Source organism: Corvus brachyrhynchos, unplaced genomic scaffold, assembly GCF_000691975.1.
Source record: "Corvus brachyrhynchos isolate BGI_N302 unplaced genomic scaffold, ASM69197v1 scaffold62, whole genome shotgun sequence".
NCBI classification, from domain to species: Eukaryota; Metazoa; Chordata; class Aves; order Passeriformes; family Corvidae; genus Corvus; species Corvus brachyrhynchos.
In genome coordinates this window covers 616582-638401 of record NW_008236629.1, presented here as the reverse complement: position 1 = coordinate 638401, position 21820 = coordinate 616582, and the positions used below count along the sequence as shown (strand labels likewise).

Here is a 21820-nt window from a genome sequence, read left to right as displayed (position 1 = left end):
AAGTTCTCTTTGATGCCTTAGTTCTCTTCAATCTGAGTATTTTATCTCAATTTGTGCTGAAATGCAAAATAAAGAGTAAAACAATAAGCACACAGGGAAAAATTAAAATATTACTATGACCAGATTATAATCACAAAGGTGAGGATATACAACTGAAGTACTATCAAAAATAATAACAATTTTTTTCTGAACTTTTGATGAGACTGTCACATTTTCATTTTAAAAAGAAGTCCTTAAACACTATCAGCTTCCCACCAACACTCAAAATTTTAAATACTGCTGGTAAAGGGAGTCAATGGATCAAATTCAGTATATCTGTCGTCACTGAAATAAAGGCCCCTAAGAAAAATGTGTCAATTTTAAAGGTCTTTCCTAACTGAAGACCATTTTGTGATAGAGCCAAAGGTTAATAAAATCAGTAGTGAATGTAGCAATTTTACAGATAAGCTATTCACAACAAGTGTAGTTACTTGAATAAAAAGCTAATTCAGTTCTAAAATGCCACATGCAGTAGCAGTGAATAGCTGCTTTTAGGTGCTTTCTGGAGGAGGATAAAATACAGAATCACAGCACTCTTCTTTTCCAGCATCCCTAGCTGCCTGTAAATTGCTGTGAATGAGACTGTGGGCTGACAGGCTCTATTAAGACAAACTGCCTTTCTCATCGGAGAGATAAAATAAATCAGGTGTTTAGTCAAATTAAAATACTTCAGATGGAGCAGGCCCTGGGGAGCACTGATCCACCTGACAAATCTGAGAGAAACTCAAGACAGATGTGTTTTGGGGATAAGGAAGACCCCATGGAAAAAAATGCACTGCTGTCTTTGGAGTAAGAGAATAGGATTAGAACAGAGAGAGAGCTGTGGTATATAATATTTTATGGAAGCTGGCATATTTACTGTTTATTTTTTACTAAGTTTTTTGTTTTATCTGTTTTTATGGCAAATACATTTTACAGATAGCTGTATTTTTGTTTTATTTATAGATATTTTCAGTCAGCAGCAGAAGTTTATTTACTGGTAATGAGTTTAGGAATCTCATTGCTTGCTGCAGTAAGTGGATGCAAAACAGATGATGATGGCACACAGCTACTGATGACCTCTCTTGTCCCAGCCAGATCAGCTCAATCTGGTCTGCATTCTAAGCAAGTTGGTTTTTATTGGTATTTAAACTGTAAAATAGTGGTTGGGATTTTCCACTCTAAAATTAAATTATACCTCCTCCCCCTCCACACACACACACACACTGTTCATACAACACCATTCTCATCTTATGCTTGTTCTCGTCTCGAGCATTGCTTGGTTAGGTGTCCTGCAGCTTCATGGAGGTCTCGTGATTTTCCAGGAGCACAGTGTACATTTTGTGGTCATCAGTTCTATTCTGTTGTTGGATTACATAGCAGGGTACAAATTAAAGAGCAGAGTACTTTAAATGGGGTCATTTATTTCAGATGTGTTTCTTGGGGGGGAAAAAAGGAAAGAAAAACAATTGCTGTGAATTCCTGAATAAGAGCAGTAACTTCTGCCTGCTATTGTAAAAAAATCAGGGAAAGAAAAAAAGAAGAAGAAAAAAAAAAGATTATAAATTTGTGGCAACTTTATAAAATGGTTCTAAGAAACCCTAACAAAACAATTATATTTTGTAGCCTTAGCAGGCAGTCTTGTGGTGGTTTTCTACTCATGTTATGAAGCAAGTACAACTACACAGGACAATATGGAAGTGGAGTGAGAGATTAATATCTGCTTTGGGCATGTAAACTATTTTATGACTGTAAGCTCAGGGGCTTGTATTATGACGCCAAAGCTGCTTGATGGATGTGAAAGTCTCAAGCTCCTGTTTCCTGGGTGGCAGTGGAGGACAATAAGTATCATTTGAGACAGCAGGTTGTTTCCCATTGGCTTTTAAAATAGGTGGGTGGAGTGGTTGATCTCTTCAAGTCACAATGGGCAAGGGAGTTTTTCTTTGGCAGAAGAATCTTTTATCCATGGAAATGGATTCAAAACCACCTAAATAACCTTGGAACCATAGTGAAAAATTTTCAGTTTAGGAGAGTTAAGGTGGGTCTATACTGAAGTTGCAGGTAGTTGAACAGATGTCAGCATGGAGCTTGGTACATGCTAAAGGCTCCTGGCTAGGCAGTACTTTCAGTGCAGGCACTTTCCTGGCCACATGCCTGCCTAAGCTTACTTTCAAAAATTAATTTGTTGTTGTTTTTGTCTTGAAACAGGTTTTTGCACAGAGCTCTTTTATTGCTTCAGTCACTCATAGAACACTAAGGATTTGCAATAGCTCGGTCTGGATAGTAGAGTGTCCTTCAGCTTCATGCATCCATCATACCTCTTGTGACTAAAGAAATCACTAAAAACCCTTTCTAGAATTTCTACTACAACAGAAGTTACACAGTTTTCCTCTTCTGGAGACCTGTGTCACATGTATACTGAATGAAGATTAGGCATTGGAGGGTAGGGAAATGTCATGTTGTTGGAAACTCTTTTAAAACTAAGATACTTAATAACAAATAAGAAATTGAATATTTTTAGTGCTTCATGTTGCTAAATGCAATTAATAGATGTACAGAAAATCAGGTACCCTTTGCTTCTGGGTGTTTGCTTTGTTTAGAGTGAATGACTTAAGCCATGCAGTTTCTTTTTTTCCATATAAAGCAATCACAGACTGAGGTTTTCTTGTATGCTGCATTTGCAAATGAAATTCTGTGTTAAGAATCATACTGGTCCTATCATAGCACAATGTAAGTAGTAGAGAATTTTGGCTTTGTCACCTTCTTGGCAGATGCCTGTTTTGTCTCCCTTCTCCTTATGAAACCTGTCAGCCTCTTTCTTCTCTTCCCTAGGAGGTATCCATCTTACTCCTGGGAAGAAGGTGAAGTCATAATTTTGTGACAGTTTCTCCATTCTCTCCCAGGTCCTGTTCCTCACACATTTTCTTCCTCTTGGAAAGTGCTGTAACTTCGTTATCACAGTCCTCCATTGTGAGCAGAGGAAAGGAAGTTTGTGAATACCCTCTTTTGTACTGCTTCTCTTATCATTGTGGCAGACTACAGACCTGAATAATTCTTGATTTGGTTTTCTTCTTCTCTAATTTTCAGTTCTGCTGTACAACATACAGTTGTTTAATTTATCCCACTTCCAACTCTAAACATCTTTCAGATCCTCTTCCAATATTCCTGAGCTTCTACCTTGCTGTACTTATACAATCTCTCACAGAACTGTGGGTCTGAAGTGCTCACACAAGGAAATGTATTGTATGGTTCAAATACAGGAACTGACATTGCTGTTTCTGACAGAGTAATGTATTCCTACATAAGATGGGATATTTTCAGATTGATTTGGAAAAGGACCCTGTACTCTTCACTTATGAGACCCATGCAATTTACCCATAAACAGTCCATTAAGCATCATTAGTGCAAAGAATAAATGTACCGTAGTTTCATATTAATTAAGTGCTCTCTGTAGAGTAAACTTTGAAAGTTAAATGAAAATTCTTAAGCTATTTTCTCAGGTTAGCCATTTCTCTTGGGGACAAGTAAAGCTCATTTTTAGTACACGTTCCACAACCAAAACTTGCATTTACCTAAATGACCTAGCAGGTATGTGGGTATTTTGGAGAAATGATAAAAAAATTCTTAAACTGCTTCTTGCACCAAACAGCATCTTTTCAATTCTTTTTTATCATTTATACATACTTGGGGTGAAAAAACAACAAAATATATAAAGTGAGGGAAAATAATAAACTCTGAATGTATTTATCGCAGTGGGCAGATTTAGATGGAGAGGATACAGGGATTCATCCAGAAAAAATCCGTGTCAGAAAAAAGGAAATGTTCTACACCTTTTTTGCTCCCATTTCTGCTCCTCCCCTGCTTAGAGCACAGCAAATCTATGTGTTACATTCTTTTGAGATTTGTTAGTAGAAAACATATCCAAGCTGCTGTTTGACAAAAAGCACGTTGGTGATGCAGCCATTTTTTGGGGGGAGTAAATATTGCTTTGTAACTCTTGTCTACCTCATATTTACAGTACATCTTTCCTGCACGTTTAGGTACACCAGAAAGCCTGGCAGAAAAAGAGCGACAGCTCTCTACTATGATCACCCAGCTGATCAGCTTACGGGAGCAGCTCCTGGCTGCCCATGATGAGCAGAAAAAGCTGGCAGCCTCACAAATTGAAAAACAACGGCAGCAAATGGACCTTGCTCGCCAACAGCAAGAACAGGTGAGGCTCCAAGAAAGAAACCCGTGAAAATGGTTCACACAGAATGCTTAGCACAAACACTGTTCTGCCTGGTGTTGCTTCCTTTCATGTTTTTTGTTAAAAGAGCTTAAATATCCACAGAAGGTACATATTTTTTCCAGAAAGAGGAAATATTATAGGACCCTGAAAAAAAAAAAAAAAAAAAAAAAAAAAAAAAAAAAAAAAAAAAAAAAACAAGGGAGGAGTGGATGACAGATTTGACAGTTGTTTCATGCACTGAGATGCAATTTTGAGAGTTATGAACAAGCCAGACTGTAACCACTATTTAACTCTTTCTCTTTTCGACAAGAAAATAACTAAACAAAAACCCCTTAAGCATACTCAAACCTTCAAATATCTTGTACAAGTAGGGTTTGATTTGTTTGTTCAGGTTGTGGAGGGTTTTTCTTGTATTGTTTTTTTTTGTTGTTGTTGTTGCTTTTTTCTTGATTATTTGTTTGTTTTAAAGATGCAGTTGTCCAAAGAGTTGTCCTCTTCTCATTGAACAAAAGTGCAACAACAATGATCCCATGCACTAGTCCCCCAGGCATTAGATCAGACAGATCCAAATTAATGTGTGGTTTTTAGGAATCTGACATTATTACTTGAATTATCTTTTCAGTTAAATATATTTTATAGGATATATACAGCAATGTATGCTCTGTTGATTTTAATGAGTTGTGACGTCTGGTATTTTATGTGCTTGGGTATTTGCCCACATGTAGGAATATGGACTCATCCCCTAATGGAAAATAACATAAAGGAACACTGTAAAAAATCAGAAGTTAGAATGTCATTTAGCCATCTAGAGATGACACAGTAATTAACTATTGACACTTGTGAATAAGCTAGCACAAATTAATCTTGACACATTTGCAGACGAGTGATATCTTACAGTGAACACTTTGTAATTATATTTCAAAATGAAAATTAAATGACACTTAAAACTAGGTTGTCATGCTCAATGAAGCGAGCATGTAGCTCAACCGATAGGCAAATAAAATTCAGAATTTGAGCCACATGGTGCTTGTGTACCCTACTTTACTGTGTCAAGCCTATACATCAAGACAGTGCTATGGTAATTGCATTGCAGGGTCTTGGGTACATTTCCTATCACAGTGCTGCTCCAGCTAAGAGGAAGCTTTGAGATTAGATGCTCCCTGGTATATTTCTTGTTTTCATCAGGAAATGCCTATTCAAATGGTGCTGTGTTGTACAGGCAGGTACAAAAAGCTGTTCACAAGCAGTCAGAACCCTGGCAGATCAGTTACTTTGCACATGTAAACAAAAATCTCCTCTTTGTCTTGGCTATAGTTTACCATGTTAAGCTGCAGCCAGGTCACCAGCAGCTCCAAACAATACTGGTTGCAGAGTACTGTGTACCTGTGAAAGAATGATATAGCACTGATACAGAATGGCCCATGATGTAGCTCCATGATCTGCCTCATTTCACTGTGAAGCTGCAAATCGGGATCATCTTTTACCTTTGCTGAGACTTTAGCAGTAGGGGAAATGTGGACATAAACCTAACAGACCTCATCTTTAGTTACAAACACTGCACTTCTAGGATGGAGTCACACAATTGGTGTGTTACTCATTAAAAATGGTAACTCCAGCTCTCATACAGGTTTTAAATATTCCATATAACACTGTCCCCATCAGGGCTGTTTCACCAAGCACAAACACCACATCTGGCCACTGTGCTGACAACAGATACCTGAGGCCCTAGGACCTGCCCCTGGGCTACCTGGGCACATGCACTGCCAACTCTCTTTGAATTCCCCTTTTCACTCACACACAAGGCTCTGCTCTTTCAGTCTTCACTCACTGTATTTTATTGACTTGCTTGGGAGGTTCATCCAGAAATATTTGAACACCAGGCTCCTGAAAGGAGTTTGAGCTCTGTTACAGGCATTGGTTTGCTTGACTCCATTTTCTTGTAGCCCTTTGCCTTCATCCAGCCCCAGAATCTTGTGGACCTTAATTTGTCTCCTTGAGGCCTTGTACAAGACTTAAAATATATATGAATTTTGTGTTGATTTCTCTTACAAAAGTGAATTTTAACTGAAAAAAATTACAGAGTTATTTCCATGTGACAGTGAGAGAGAAAAGAAATGACAGCCTTAGTCTCTGTGTGTGCACAATTACAAGCTGTTAATATGTGACTGCAAATTCCTTATGAGTTAATCTGGACAGTTTTCACTAAAACGATGTGATTGTTTATTTCCAAACCAACCTTGATACATTCCTATCATTTTTTTATCATAAAAATATTTTACTTAACTTTCTCTGTTTATAACTGAGTAAGTGTGCTCAGAAGATGTTGGGGAAGGACACCAGGAGGGTTTTTGCTAAAACCAAAACAGTGGATTTGAGTGACCAAAATACCTTTGTCACCAACTCCTTGCTGTTTTATGTGATTCCTCTGCTCTAGATAAATATTTATAGGAGGGGAAATTATACTTAAGAAATGAAGGTAGCAGAAGTGCTGAGGCTGGGATTTCCAGGAAACACAAATCTTGTCCTCATTTTAGTCTGCTGCACAGTTACCCTTCCAAAGCAGAAGTCCAGTTGTTCCCCCAGCTCACTGTGGCTTATTCCCTGTGGCTGCCATCCACATCACTCATTGCAAGAAGCAACTCGGTGGTCTGAGGGCTGGAGCCTATTTCCCTTCTGCTCTAGCATGCTGATTTTGTTGGAATCAGGGAGGTAGATAGGGTATCTGTAGCAAATTCTCAACAGTGTCTTTGTGTTCCCTACCCTGAATATTTGCTTTTCTCCATCTATGTTAGAGAAGGGATAGAGTGAACTTTTACCCTTCAGATCCTCACCAAATGAGGGTGAGAATACCTACATATTTCATAGGGCTGTGTGGAGGATGAGTTACTGAGCACCAGGTACTGCTTTTACACAGAATAAGGCTCTGCTTCCCTAAGCGGCTCCAAGGATGATTTTTGAGATTTGCAAGAGAAATAATATGCTGCTCATTTTGAAGGGAGTCAGAGAAGCTTACCCTAGGAGCTTGTGCTGAATAGTGAAGCATCTATAAACACTAGCTAAGGCTCCAGTTCAGCAAAGCAGGAAAATGTATGTTTAACCTTAAGCACCTGCGTAATCCCATCCCCATTCAGAAAAGCACTTAATTTTAAGCATGTGTTTCATTCCCATTGTAACTAACAGTAATGCATCATAGTTAAAGATCACCACAGGCTTAAATGCTTTGTTGAATAGTGATGAGATTATTCACAGGCACACAAATAAACTTATGTTTCTGTGCTTTTCAGAGTCAAGGCCTCAGTGCTTAAAATACGTATTTCTTACTCGCTAACTAGATTTTTATGTTGCATTTAAATTTACCTCTAAAAGATGCCCCATTTAAAAAAAAGTTAATATGCTTAATAAAAATATAATGAAGAATAACAAATATTATGGGTTTTGGTCAATAGTGTTGACATTTTAATATTGCTGTTTTAATTTAATAGAAATTTTATTTGTAACAGATTGCAAGACAACAGCAGCAACTCCTGCAACAGCAGCACAAGATCAATCTACTGCAGCAGCAAATTCAGGTCAGTGTATTTTATTGCTCTCTTCTGATTATACTTAAGTTCCATTTATGGAGAGGGAAGGGTCTAAAATAAAGCAGCCACATGCTTTACTAACAAGCCTCAGTAAAGATGCTCTTTATGGGAGTTCCTTGCGTCCCAGAAAATTATTGTCAGACATCTTTTTTGGTGCAAAGAACTTTAATAGGCAAAGTTTTCTTCTGAAAGTTATGGACTATTTTTAAATCTCACCATCTTGTCATAATTCTGAAATCTGCAATCAGTTTGACTTGTATTGTGTGAAGTAAAAGCAGATTCTCAATCATTGTTGGAGGAATTCTGTGTTTTACAAAGACAAAATTGAGACATCAAAGCAGTACTAAGTCCCTGGCACCAGTGTGCTCATGTACAAAGACCCACAGGTGTATGTGTTCCAGGTGCCTTTGGAGTAATTACACCCTTGTGGATCTGGAAGTATTCTGGAGATATTTAATTATCTGTACTTGTATGCAGAATATGGTTCAATTTTGTGCAAGTATACATGGGTAGGGACTGACATGGATGTAGAGGCATTGTTGGCATGTCACTGTAATACCTTCTCTGCTTCCCACTTTGAAAACATTTCCATGGGCCTATTCACTGATTGAAATATTTCAATTTGGTCTGACAGATGATTGTGCTGCCATTCACTTATAAGCTTGGGCTACCCATTTCTTTTCCTTAATTAGCTGATTGCTATGTTACTAGATGCCAAAACTGAAGTTTTTCTTTCCCTCATCCCAAAGGAATGCTTGTAAATGCTTTTGAAAATGTTGTAATGCAGTTTCAGTTACACTTTTAAGGAGTTTATTTAACAGATATAGATGTGTTAATACCTCGTATGAGAGACACAGTTGAATTGGAGAGCACTGTTATTGTTGTTGCCTATTAGAAGACTGTGTGTTCATATTAGGTGTGCATCAAGGATGGAAGAGATATTAAGAATAGTGAAAGGAAGGAATGCACCATATTCTCTAAGTATTATTTGCAAGTCTGACTTCAGAGAGCAAAGAATAATGTAAAAAAAATCTTTACTTGGCATAAAATCTAAGACTGAAACCTAGCAAAGTGTACAAAACACAAGAGTTATCTGCATGAGAAATTTCTAATTTTAAAAATTCCTTTAAAGAATTATGAAAGAAGAATTACAACTAAGTATTTTTTGTTTCTGCTTAGAGAATTCTAGGTATGTTTGGCTGGAGAGTATCTGCTCTGTAGTAAAAAGTTCAAAGGTACTTCATGTTTCACTTCAGTCAATACTTTCCAGTAGCTTTACCCTTCCACTGTCTCCAGGGAAATGTGGTCTTAGAATTCATTCCAGCATAGATTGCAGATTCATTTTCTCATTCACTTCCATCTTTCCTCTTACATAGTGCTGAACCCTCCACAGATTCTTTCCCATCCTTTCCTAGATGTATATGCAAGGAAGTGTTTTGATGATTATTCTATTCATCTGAGCTAAACTAGTTCTTGTTGACCCTTCCTTGTATTTGCTTCCAAATTCTTGCCAATATATAGTACTCTTATGCCATAGTTCCTCAGTGGTTTGGCCTCTTTATTGATTTTTGATTGTTACATTTACATGAGTCTAATCAGTGTATTTGAGGCTTGAGGACTGTTTCTTCTCCCAGTTGGTCAACCAGATTGGTAGTGGGCATCTCATGGCCCGAGGAACACTGTCGGCTCCAATGAGAAGCTCTAGGCATGTTGGGCAGATGCCAACTCAAAGATCCAATGGTCTTATGGGGACATTACTAAAAGAAAGTTTGCTGGAAGATTGTCTTCTAAACACCAGCTTACATAGTCCATTTGCTTGGAAGCCAAGTGGTTCTGCTTTGTTTATTCGTTCTGTCTTAATTTTGTGGCAGATTTGGCAGCCAGAAGTTGCTTGAGAGAGAAGTTAGTTGCTAAGTTGCCTCTGCAGTCCATAGTGTTCTTTTGCTGCTGTAGAATTGGTTATGAATGTTACAGTTTGAGAGATATGTTGTTCCTTAAGGGCTGGAGCTGGGATGGAGGCAAAACAGGAGACAGAAATAGTGCTGGGCTGTTTCTCCCAGGTCCTCTCCCACCATCTTCCCAAGAAACCTCACTAGTACTGAATTCACACTGGTGATTCTGGGTGGGATTCATCATATCAAAAATAGGTAACTGCAGTACAGACTCTGTCTCAGTTAATTATCCAGATTTTTCTTGTAGTGAGCAGTGAGAAGCAAAGTGAATAGTTTTAGGATGCAATTTGTCTTGTACTAAAGTAGGTATTTAAAATATATCAGATACATTGTTCCCTAAAATGGCTGCTTATCTCCATTAATAAGAAGGATATGCATCCTAGTGGCTTTAGTATAGAGGTCTGATGCGAGGTGAGGTGAATTGTGCTCTCTGTGGCTTGAAGGGGAAATAAAATTTCTATTAAATATTTACATTCTCAGTTTAGTTTTTGGGCCCGGTAGAATTTGCAGCTCTGTCCCCGATAACTTGATTTTGTTTAGAAGGCTTGTTCAAAGACACTCTTGAGCAACCATTTTCAGGAAACAGTGATTACCTACACAGAATGGTGTGGGCTCTTATCTGTACTTTGTATGCGTGGGAAAACAATAGTACCCTTCCCTGCCACTCCCCTTTTGAAGAACAGGTGCCAGTTCCACCTGGGCAGGGGCCTACACATGGCACAGATACTCGAGGCAAGTACAGCGTGTTCTCCAGGATGCAGGAGAGGGGCATTGCTGATGCAACGTTTTCAGCATGAGACACAGAGTGTGTCAGCTGTCCTCTCCTGAGGTGCAGAGTTAATTCCTGAACAAGAGTTGCTGTGAATAAGTGCACCCAGTGTAACTGTTTAAACAATTAGAAATTGCTTTAGAAGGGGCTTAAAAGATTTATGTCAACCGCATACAAAAGTTAAAATTATTTATATTAAATAAAACATGTTTCCCCTGGACAACTACTGGGTTAATTTACTGAGAATCTACATTATTTAGTATTTATTACTTATATTGTGCATGTAGTATTTAATAATTTTAACACCTTATTTCATTTAATTGGTGAAAGGGTTTTTTGTTTGTTTTATTTCACTTTTGAGACCATTTACTGGAACACCTTACTCCAGACTTGTTATGCATCCAAAACTTTGTCAATAATCTATGAGCAAAGAGTGCTTTAGCTAGGCTTAGTGTATGAAAAAAGACAGGTATTTCAAGAGTACAGAGGTAATTAAATGTTCTGCATAATCATCTCATGTTTTCTATGTGAGGCTAATGTTTCTTTCAGGGTGTATGAGTTGGGGAAAGCAGTTTTGTTGGCTAAAGGGAGTGGGAATCTGGACTTCTCCTCAGTCCTGCTTCTGATTACCAGAAATTTGGCAAATTGTTTCCTTTTCCTCAATTCAGCTCTAATGTTTTGAGAATCTTAAATGAAAATTTTTCAAATAAGTGCAGTGTATTATTACTTCTCAGCTCAAATGTTCACAATCTTCATAAACACTCTTCTACAGAGGAGTCCACAGAGATGGGTGGAAATCTAGTATGCCAAATTAAGTTCTTTGTTCTGCAGAGCTGTGCAGAGAAATCATTGCTTTCAGTGTAAATTAAAGTTGAGAAGGTAATGTGGGGCAAATAAGAGCTCACAGATCAGCCTCCAGGTTGATTAAGATTTTTTAAAAGATTTTTTTTTAAATAAAAAATATTCATTCTGAAGCCAAGGGCTCAAAATTGGACTATTTCAAGAACATCTCTTAGCCTGTGCTATGAAAGTGAAAATCTCTATCAATAAGTGAAAAAGCTGTTTAAAGGAGGAATTTGGTAGTACATCATGAAGATAAGACTAGATTGGAAGAAGAGAAGACATGCATTTCCTAAATGGTTCCAAACTAGTGGTCCTGAAATCCCTGTGAATTCTGTGCCTCATTACCAGAATTCAGTCCTTTCAGAATAAGGCTTAGAGACTTCTTTTGAGCCCCTTCATCCCCAGCTGAGGAAAAGAGGTGGATCCCACTGATGCTTTGAGCCTGTTGCTCCAGGATTTCCCTCTGAGAATGGGCGTTTGTGTGGATTTAAGGGATGAAAGTTTGTAGGGCTTCCCTCCTCTTGTGAGTAGGTTTCGTTCAAGCAAGTCCTAAATTGTGGCCAAAATCTTTAAAAAGGACAGTGATGGTTGAGGTTTTCTGCAGAAATCTGTGATGAGGATAACTGTGAAAGATGATCCAAGCTGCCTTTGTCCATTTCCCTTCACCTTATTCCTCTTTACTGTGCTTATTGCCATTGCAAAGCATTTAGTTTTCTGTTTGAATCAGTACAATTTCCATTGCATAGATAAACTGGTTTCCTCTGCTCTCATAAGTATTCTGTTTAAATTCAGCCACTAGAAATTACTCCTAATAGTAATTTTTTCTAGTTTTAATCTCTACATTCATGCTGTTCTACTTCCATGTAAATGGTCTTATATTTTCTGTTTTCCTCAAACAGGGTGTACGTGACCACTGTGATAGTAAACAGACAAAAGAATAGTAACATAAAATTGCAATTATTTAAACTGTCTTTGAATAGGAATCATTTGAATCGTAAGTAAAACTTAAGAGACTGAACCAACGAGTCTCCCTTCTTATCCATGATTAACTACTGACAATTGAGGTACCTGGTGAGCTGAATAAGGACTATCTCTTTATGTGAAGTACATGTCTAAAGATCAGGAATAATTACATTCCACATTAGCCTTCATAGCCTCCCTGACCTGGTTAATTAATTTTTTGCTAGGATAATAATAGTAGAAATAGATTTAAAGATACACTTCATCATTAAGTATGTAACTGACCTCCAATTTTAAGAGCTGAACATTTCATGTATTGCCTTTTGGAGACAGGTTAAAGCTCCTTGCAGAGAGATTGCTGAAAATGCACAAACTGGAATCCAGTTATTGTCAGCTCAGTTACACTCTCTGAGGTTGTCTCTCTTTGTAAACTCTATTTAGTGTTGACAGGCAAAAGCAATGGTAGTGCTACTGTTCCAGCGCCAGGGAATATTCTCCCCTACCTTTTTTTTTTTTTATTGATCATATAACTGATCCCTTTCTAGCAAACTCTGCACAGGACCAAATAAAGCCATTGAAAGCAATTTGATACTTCTATTGGCAGGGTACGCAGATCAGATACTCCCTTGAAAGAGAGAGAGAGTTATAAACAAAGCTTAGAAGTCTAGGAATAGCCCCCAGCTTTAGCAAACCCTTAAAATATTTTGTAATTGTATCTTCAATCATGAATTAGCCAGGAAAAACAGACCTTTTTTGCCTTTATATTTCACTGCTGTATGCTGTTTTTAATTGCCCACAGGCGCACTGTTGTGATCTTCTTTGGAAGTTTAAAACCAGGATAAAAATGCAAATCTAATTATTTCTTTTATCTAATCTAATTAACTTTTAAAAGTAATGATAGATGCACTGCAGCCTCCCTCAAACATTTTAATAATGATGTTTCTGGATTAAAGAATAGGTAAAAGTACTGTAATTTATAAGCAGGCAAGATTATAGCAGGAGAAAATGTAAAATATTGTGGTGGCTTAATAAACTATAGCTAGAGTTTATTAATTTACAGTAGAAAGGATGCATTTCCCTTAAAACCCAGTTTGCTTGTGAGTTGATTCCCAGACATCATTGGTATATATTTTAACTGTTTTTTTAAGCAGCTCAGTATTAAAAATAATATATATCCAACTCCCTTCTGCAATGTAGTTGTGTGCAGTTGGAAGAGAGAAATGCTGTTATGTGCCTGTAACTTGTAGCTGGCTGCTAAATTGCTGATTCCACTTCACGGGGCTCTGCCGTAGGTGTGGCACCACGGCTCCTGTCCAGCTCCTGTGTTGCTCGGTGTAAATTGAAACTGATCCAATGGAGGAAAGACAAATATGCTAAACATCAAAGTCAAATGTTTCATATTTTATTTATTATCACATACTGGCTTATTAATGAGTTCTAAAGTCTTTATGTGATAGTTACTCAAGCAAAAGATCTATTGTAGGCCGGCTTTTCCCAGTAAAAGGCATCTTCTTCATGGCTGGCTGGCTTGGAATTTTCTCTGTCAGCTGTGAGGGAAGAGAAGTGATGTAGGATCCTTGCCTTCTCTGAGTAGCACATGCTATAATAAGTATTCTGGTGATGCTCTCTATTCTTTATTCAACCTCTTCTGAACTACAAATGCTTTGACATAACAAAGTGGTGGTGGCAAAAAAGACACAGTGTGTGCAAGATTCATACTCCTCTGCTACCTGTAAGCTTCTGATCTTACCCCTTGGTCCCCCATTTGCAAGGATCCTGCTAGCTGTCCTGCCCCTGAGGCCCTCAGTCCCTGGAAAGTTTTATCCTGGCAGAGCAGAATATAGTTCTGGATTTGCCTCTTAAAACTGCATGCAGTCATGACGGGGGTGGGGAGGATGTGTTTTAAAAAAATTTTTCTGTGACCTTTTAAGAGTTAAATTAGCTGTCTTGCAGTTTTCTAATTCATTATATGACTTTTTTTTTTCTTATTTTGCCTACCCAAGTCTAAACAAATTGTATTTAATGCAAAAATTAAGCCTTGTGTATCTCTTTCATATGACTTCTCTAATTATAGAGCAGTAAATGGTAGAATAGCATATGTTAGCAACATGAGCAGCAGTCTATGAAATGAGCTACAAGTTAATAAAATGATCTTGTGGTGATGTTGGCCAAATGTTAGCACACATGTTTCGAAAAGTGGTATTTCAACAGACTTGAAGAATAGGACTTTGGCACACGGGTGATGAACATGATCTGATGTGTGGAAATTAGTTAAACCAAAGTAAATGTCATTGTTTCTTGGGCTCATGTTGGTGCAGAAAATGATAGAAGTTGTCCTCCCACTTTCCCTCTCCCACATGCGTTTTAAAATTGGAAATGAAGACATAGACATCCCCAGTTCAAGTCCTGCTGCTTCATTTGTTGGGGCGTGCTGTGCTGCGTCCTCACCAGTGGCTTAAGGACTTGTTCTCAGCTGTGCCTCTGCCAAAGCCAGGGGCTAAAATCCCATTGATTCTATTCAGCCCAGACACTTCCACAGGCTTCGCTTACAGAAGAGCCTATGATTTGAGCCCTTTTAATTTAGAGGCAGATTATAACCAGCTCCTGAATAACAGCAGAGGATCAAGCAAATATTTGCTGCCCACCTGTGCTGCTGCCTGGGGGTCACTCTTGGCTGGTGCTCTGCCTGTTCCAACCCGGTGTGGAGTGACTGCCATGGCTGAGCCAGACACCCTGGTCTAGCTCTCAAGGAGTTCGACTGAGGTGATGCCCCTCTGAACCTCTCTGATGCTATTCCTCTGGCATCACCCCCTCTGTCAGTCTCATGATGTACTCTTTTCAATATTGCAATATTTGGGATAATGCAATAGTAATGCAATAGTAACACAAAACCAGTTTCGTTCCGTAGTGGCATGTGCACAAAGTAAAATGGATAGCTGGGAGTGGAAATGGTGCCAACTGGCAGCCTATCTAGCAGGACTGATCCTCTGAAGTCTTATTTGCTTGAGTAACACCCGCTCAGCCAGTGTTTGATGATTTGTGCACTAAGTGTTACTCACATAACTGGGCTTTGCAGAAGCAAGCACCTCTTGCAAGGAAGGACTTAGGATATTGGTATTGTGGTTGGAATATCAAAGGTATAAATGTGGCAGGGATTTCAGGGAATGTAATTTGTTTTATTAGACAAACAGATGTAGCTGGAAAAAACAGGCAACCATTTGGGCAAGCCAGCTTTTTTCATGTCTTACATCAGTGTTACATTGAAACATACTCCTGGACTCATAGAAACTGCTTGAGATATTGGCCTTTCATTTCTAATTAGGTACTTTTTCTGCGATAATTTTTATGATTGACAACCATGTGATGGCCAAGAGGGAAAACAATCAGGTTTTGCATTGCTTTTTCGTTTTTTTTACCCCCTTCACCTCCACTATTTGACACACTCATCAGGAGATACTGAAAAAAGAAAATAGTTGATAAATGTTAGTATTGAAATGACTTGATTTATGGAGATATTCAGATATACAGGCAAGATATAAGGCTGGAATGTGGTGATATCAGAGGTCAAAATTTCTGTCTACAGAAGCAGGTATTTGGAGGAAAATGATGAAGTACAGCTCCCCATAAAGAAGGCCAAAAGCGTATAGCAAATAAATTGTAAAGTACTTCTTGAAATCTTACAGTAAAAAGTTAAATTTATCAGATGAACTAAATCCTGGCCTAAGGAATCAAAGCGTTTTTTAGTTGTAATTGTGGGAATATTCCAGAATGTAAACGTATTACTGAATCAATTTGAGCATAAAAACTTATTTTTAATATATTTAACATCATGACAGCAAGAAAGAAGTAAGTGCATTGCTCTCTGAATGCATTAAGGAATTATGAATTCACATAAAGAAAGTAGTAGTATGTGCAATCCAGCAAATGAGCAAACTAGATGCTGTTTAACATTTGGTATACACTTGATGGCATGTAAGTAAAAGTAAAGTGAATGAATATTTCTAATATTTGCTGTCTTATGCAACCAGCTAATCCTGGCACTCACAAAAATGTCAAAGCATAGTTCTCAAGGAAGATAAATGGCCTTGCCTGGGTATTTACCTATCTAATCTTAAGGTTGTTAAAGTAGGAAAAATTGGTTTATGACTGCAGTTTGCATGCTATTTCCCTTTGTCTGTAACATTAAAAAAGCCCTCTCCCCAAATAATTAGATAATATACTGGCTTGTGTAGTATGCAAGGCTTTTGCTTCCTTGAAAGAACTAGTCTTTTATATAAATCTTGCATATATCATCTTCAGCAAGTTGGGCATTTGCACAGCTTGGGTAAATTATGTCTATATTGAGAATCTAGAAGTTACACAGTGTGCATTCCATACTTGAGGGATGGGAAATAAAAGTTGATATACTGTGCAGCACATGATATAACACAGTGAAATATCTTTTAAATTCCAGAGGGATGCACTGACATCACCACGGTTAATTCACATGCAGTAACTCCCACAAAATGCTATTAACTTTAAATCGAAATTTGTAATCATTCAGTAAAAAGAAAATAAATGATGTAAACAGTATACAATGGAGCATTATGAAATGCTGAATTAATCTTATTCACCCACCCAAAATGACAGTGTAAGAAACCATTGAAGTTGTAACACCAAATAAGAAAAGCAAAGAACTTCAGAGTTGAGGGCGAAGTGTGAAATCCATCTTGAGACACATCACCGTCACACAGTGTGGAAGGGCACTTCTGAGTATTTATTTTAAAGTAATGTATTAGGCATTTTTATTCTCTAAATGAGAGATTAACCAGTTGGAGGAATATATATCTGGCTTAAAATCTCGATCAGGTAGATAAATGAGTTGCGTGGCTACTTGCTACAGGTAACAAAATAGGGCAATACATACCTAATAGCCTAAGCATAGACTGAGATCCTGTACTTGACAAAGCAATGTATATAATCTATAATACATCGAGCTAAACCTTGCTCAAAAGAGGGGGTATGGCACTTGTTTTTGCTCTGACAAGGAGTGATTGGTATGACAAGCGCTACTATCACATTTCTAGCTTTGCCTTTTCCATCTCATTGAATTTTATTGGTGATATATTTTCAGGATACTCATCTCCTCTATAACTGCATATCTGAGTGTCTCATAAGCTGAAGTGTATTATCCTCACAACACTCTTTTGAGGCTGAATAAAAAGCATATAGATATTTGGGGGCATCTAATTTTAGATATCTAATTTGGGTGACTGAATTAGGACTTTTGGCTCCATATATAAAGCAGTCCAGGTGCTGTGAATTACCTTCTGTTGATTAGACAACGAGGTTCCTAATTTAAGCACCTTAGTTAAATTTCCGAAGTGATTCAATCCAGTTCTTATATGAAATTTGACAGAGTTGAAATCTGTGGTTTCAGTATCTGTAGGGTGGTTCTCTACCATCTTGATCATATTTTTCCTATGATGACTTTCTATCAATTTCTCACTTGCCTTAATTTACTCTGTTGGAGCTTTTAGCCAGAGTGAATCCACTTCAGCCACACAGAGAAATATTTATGTGTTCCTCTCACCCGCTGCCCGCCCGCAAGTGAAAACCAGTTTGGGTAGCTTGAGTCTCCCATGTGGCTGAGCTGCTGACCAGAAGTACAGCCATTGTCACACAGAAACAGGCAAGTGGAGAGGCTGCTCTCACTGAAGTCTGTAGTTTCCCAAATCCACATATTTTCCTTACAGATGTGGAGCAAATTCCGTGGCTGTGAAACATCCTTTGAACAGTGGCTTTATTGTGGAGAGAAAAATAAGTTTTTATTCGAAGAATGCCTACATTTCTTGGCCGTCCCTCACACATTTTGTAGAGCATTACTTGAAACAGACTTAAATAATGTTTTTTATTTAATCAAAATGGCTGTTTCTAAATGGAGATCTTAAATGCCACATTTTAGGCCAGAATATATTTTTACAGCCAAGTTATAAACCTCTGAAAAAGGGGGCTTATAATGGAAAGGTTGACACAACGTTAATTTTAGTGTTGTAAATGCAATGGTATAATTTTGGAAAAAAGCCTTTATAGCTCTGCTAAGATATTAATTGCAGGAAATTACAGCATATCCTATTAAAGTATTATGTCAGTGGCATACATAGCATATAACACCTTTGCATATTCTCCCTTGTTTTCACGGCAACGTTTTGCATTTTGATCTGTAAGGAGTAGGTGGATGAAGTGGCTCAGAGTTTCTGATCACTTTTGCTCAAGGGGAAAAATCCACCCTGGGGTAATGCTTTCTTATGGCCTACTCTAGAAACTGATCTTCTGTTACCAGGTAAATCTGATCTGGGCATTGAGGAATGAATCAAATTCTGCTCAAACGAAAGCCTTTACTTTGTTTTTTGTCTTGTGAACCGAGGTTTTTAATTTGAACCTGACTCTTACACAAATCAGGTTTAGCCAGGTTCTTTCCAGAACGAAAACTACTTTTATGACACTCTTTTTTTTTTGCTGATAATGGTTTACTTTTCATTTACTTACACTTTCAGAATCATTCCTGACTGTTACTGCAGCTGCATAGTAGGCACAGTCACTTTCCTTTTTGGTGTCTGTTCAGTCAATTATTCAGAAAAGCATTTTATGTGTGTGTGGGGAAGGTGTAGATCTCTATTAAGATGAACAATGTAAATACATACACTGCATTGTACAGTTTTTATTACTAAGAAATAGGTTATTTACTACAGGTCTGTCACTTTTAGGACTGCACAGGCATGGTATAATAGTATCATGTTTTCTTTATAGAGATTTGTTTTCATAAAGTTATTATTTGTTAATACCTCGATTTTAATACACACTGAATTGTAGCCTTTGACGACAGTCCAAGGTTGGATGGTTTTTAACTGTGGTTGCTATTTTTAACAAAAATGAGCCAGTACTACATCAGTTTTTTTCTGACTGTCAGATCCTTCAGGACAAGTGGGCCACGTCTCCATATTTGTAAAGCTCCTCATGTCGAAGTCCTGCCTGGTGCTTTTCATTGCTACTGTGGCACGAATTTGTAGTGAAGAGTATCAATAATAACATGCACAGGGGTTTGTTTAATGTACAAATGGGATCTGGAGTCTTGATATTTTATGTCTTCCCCTTTGACAACAGTGGAACATGCACAAATCTTTGCACAAAAGAATAAAAATCCTGACTTGAATAGTTGATGAGTTTTTAACAAGATGGGAGAAAAGGCCTTCTTAAAGACCCCACTGATATGCAAGCTCATTGGACCATTGATGTTTCCCATTAATTGCAGGGCTTTAGCATATAACCATCAACTATATCTGGTTTTACTTATCAAATCCAGAACTGCTTTTTCTCTGCCTGCTGAGCAGGGAAAACGCCATGCTGTACCAGTTTCTTTTTACTTGGGTCTCCGAGTATCATCAGGATTAAAGCTGTCAGAATAGTCAGCCCTCTTTATTTTGTGGTTTTCAATACAAAGCCTAATATTGTTGCTTGAGAAATGGCAGGCTTTCAATGTGTTAGCTAAAAACTGCGGAGTGGACAAAATAAAAAAAAAGGCCCCTGTTAACAGCAGGCATTGAAATATTGCTTTCACCATTTCAGGGAAAGAAGACACAACTCTGCACTTTAATTTGTTTTTATTCTACACCAGTAATTTTTCTGTATTGGCTTAATCCTACACTCAAGTATAAGGAAAACTCACTCTCAACTTAGTGAGAGTTTTGCTTCATTGAATGCAGTGCAGGGTACCATTTCCTCAGCTGGTGTTGTTCATGTACTTTCCACTTATGTCAGTCTAATACTAGAAGTACAGAATTAGGCCCTCTTTTTAAATACAAAAAGAGCTCACATGGAAATGACAGCATTTCATTTTACTTTTTTTTTTAAATTCCCTGTAAAATATTCCTCTGCTCTGTGTGTGAGTCCATCCGCCACAGAGAGCTTGGAAGCAGCTGATATATTGCATGTGAATATTTTTTGTCTTGCATGTATTTACTTCAGTTATCATTTTGTGCAATTAAGTTTTTTTTTGTAATCATCAGAGTCCTTTTTATTTTGTTTTATCCAGGACAATATAGATGTGTCTTCGCGATAACGCTTTGTAAAGAGCAAAACTAAAATGGTATCTTTATTAATTTCCTTTTGGTTTGTTTTAATTAGGAAAAGAGTCTCTTCCTGTGCAAAGCTACAAATCTGTAATTTTATTTACCCTGTTTTTTGCTATCATTTGAAATATGCATGCATTTTAGGCATAACTTTAGGAGGAGCAGAATATACTAGTAATTTATACAATAGACACTGATGATTATTGACCATTAAAGAGTCGTAAAACATTTCCCGTGTGAAATAGATGCAGCATCAAATGTCTTTATTTCTGACAGTAAATGTTTCAGGTTTACTTCACAGACATTGATGTTATTACATAAAGGTAAAAACCTGGCTAAACTCTGGAAAAGAGAGGTCACTTCTTAATAAATGTGAGGAGTTGCAAGCAAAAGGAAAAAAAATACTTTGAAGAAAGTCCCAGGCTCATGTGTATATTAACCAGAGCAGATGAAATGATTTATTGGGTTTTATACACAATCTGTAAAGGGTAAGCATTGCTAACAGAATGAGTGGCAGCCTCAGGGAGCTGAGTAGCCCCCAGGGACCAGCCTTTGTTCCTCTGGACTTGACAGACATGTGTCCCTGCTAAATGAGGGCTTAATTTCTCTCATATGTGCACAATTTCCAAGCTCAACAAAGGCAGCCAGGACCGGAGCTATTTAAAAGGGTCAGCTCAGGAGGAAGCATTCCTGGAGAAAGGGGATGCTAAGGGCCTAATTACTCACCATAGTTCAGCAACTGATTTTTTTTTTCTTTTTTTTTCCTAAACAGGGTTTATTAACATGGAACTGCCACTTTCATTTTACATAAACATACATTAAAAGTACAAAGGTGTTATTTCTCTTTGCAAAATTGCCCTTTTAAAAGTCCTGCTTGCTAAAAAAAAAAAAGGTGCACTCATTTAAAGTCTGCAACGAAAACCACCATGTCTTTAAGACCTTGGAAAGATTTTTTTTCAAAATGTGCAGAGAAATTGCATCTCCAATGTCTTCCTCTTATTTCTCAGTCTCTCCTTTTCTCACATATAGTAGTAGGAGCTGTCATTAGTGCTTATTGCTTTTATATAACTATGATAATTAATATTGTCCAGATAAATGGTTCAGCATATGTAAAGCATTTTAATATTTACTTAATTACATGTCTAGTGTGGTATGCTTTTTATAAGCCTTTCAATGCATATTTAAATATGTCTGAATATGTGTTTAAATATGTAAGAAGACCTTTATGGTGCCTTCAGAGTAGTCTTGTGGTGCTACCCCTTACAAGTAGGTCTTTTACACCCTTTTTCCAATGTGGGGCTCAGGTGCCTCCTGTGTTACTGGTAGTTGGCATTCTCTGTGGAGAACAGGCCCGTAGT

The 21820-nt window shown here is 37.7% G+C and overlaps 1 protein-coding gene across 8 annotated transcripts in view; it reads left to right on the top strand.

The window, feature by feature from the left end:
- The window catches only part of SOX6 (SRY-box 6), a 374497-nt gene that overhangs the window by 222842 nt on the left and 129835 nt on the right, over positions 1-21820 (top strand). For all 8 annotated transcript variants that reach the window (XM_017726582.1, XM_017726580.1, XM_017726583.1 and 5 more), the window contains 2 exons: positions 4059-4231; positions 7750-7818. In XM_017726582.1, coding sequence (XP_017582071.1) covers positions 4059-4231; positions 7750-7818 — 242 coding nt within the window. The remainder of the gene's footprint in view (positions 1-4058; positions 4232-7749; positions 7819-21820) is intronic.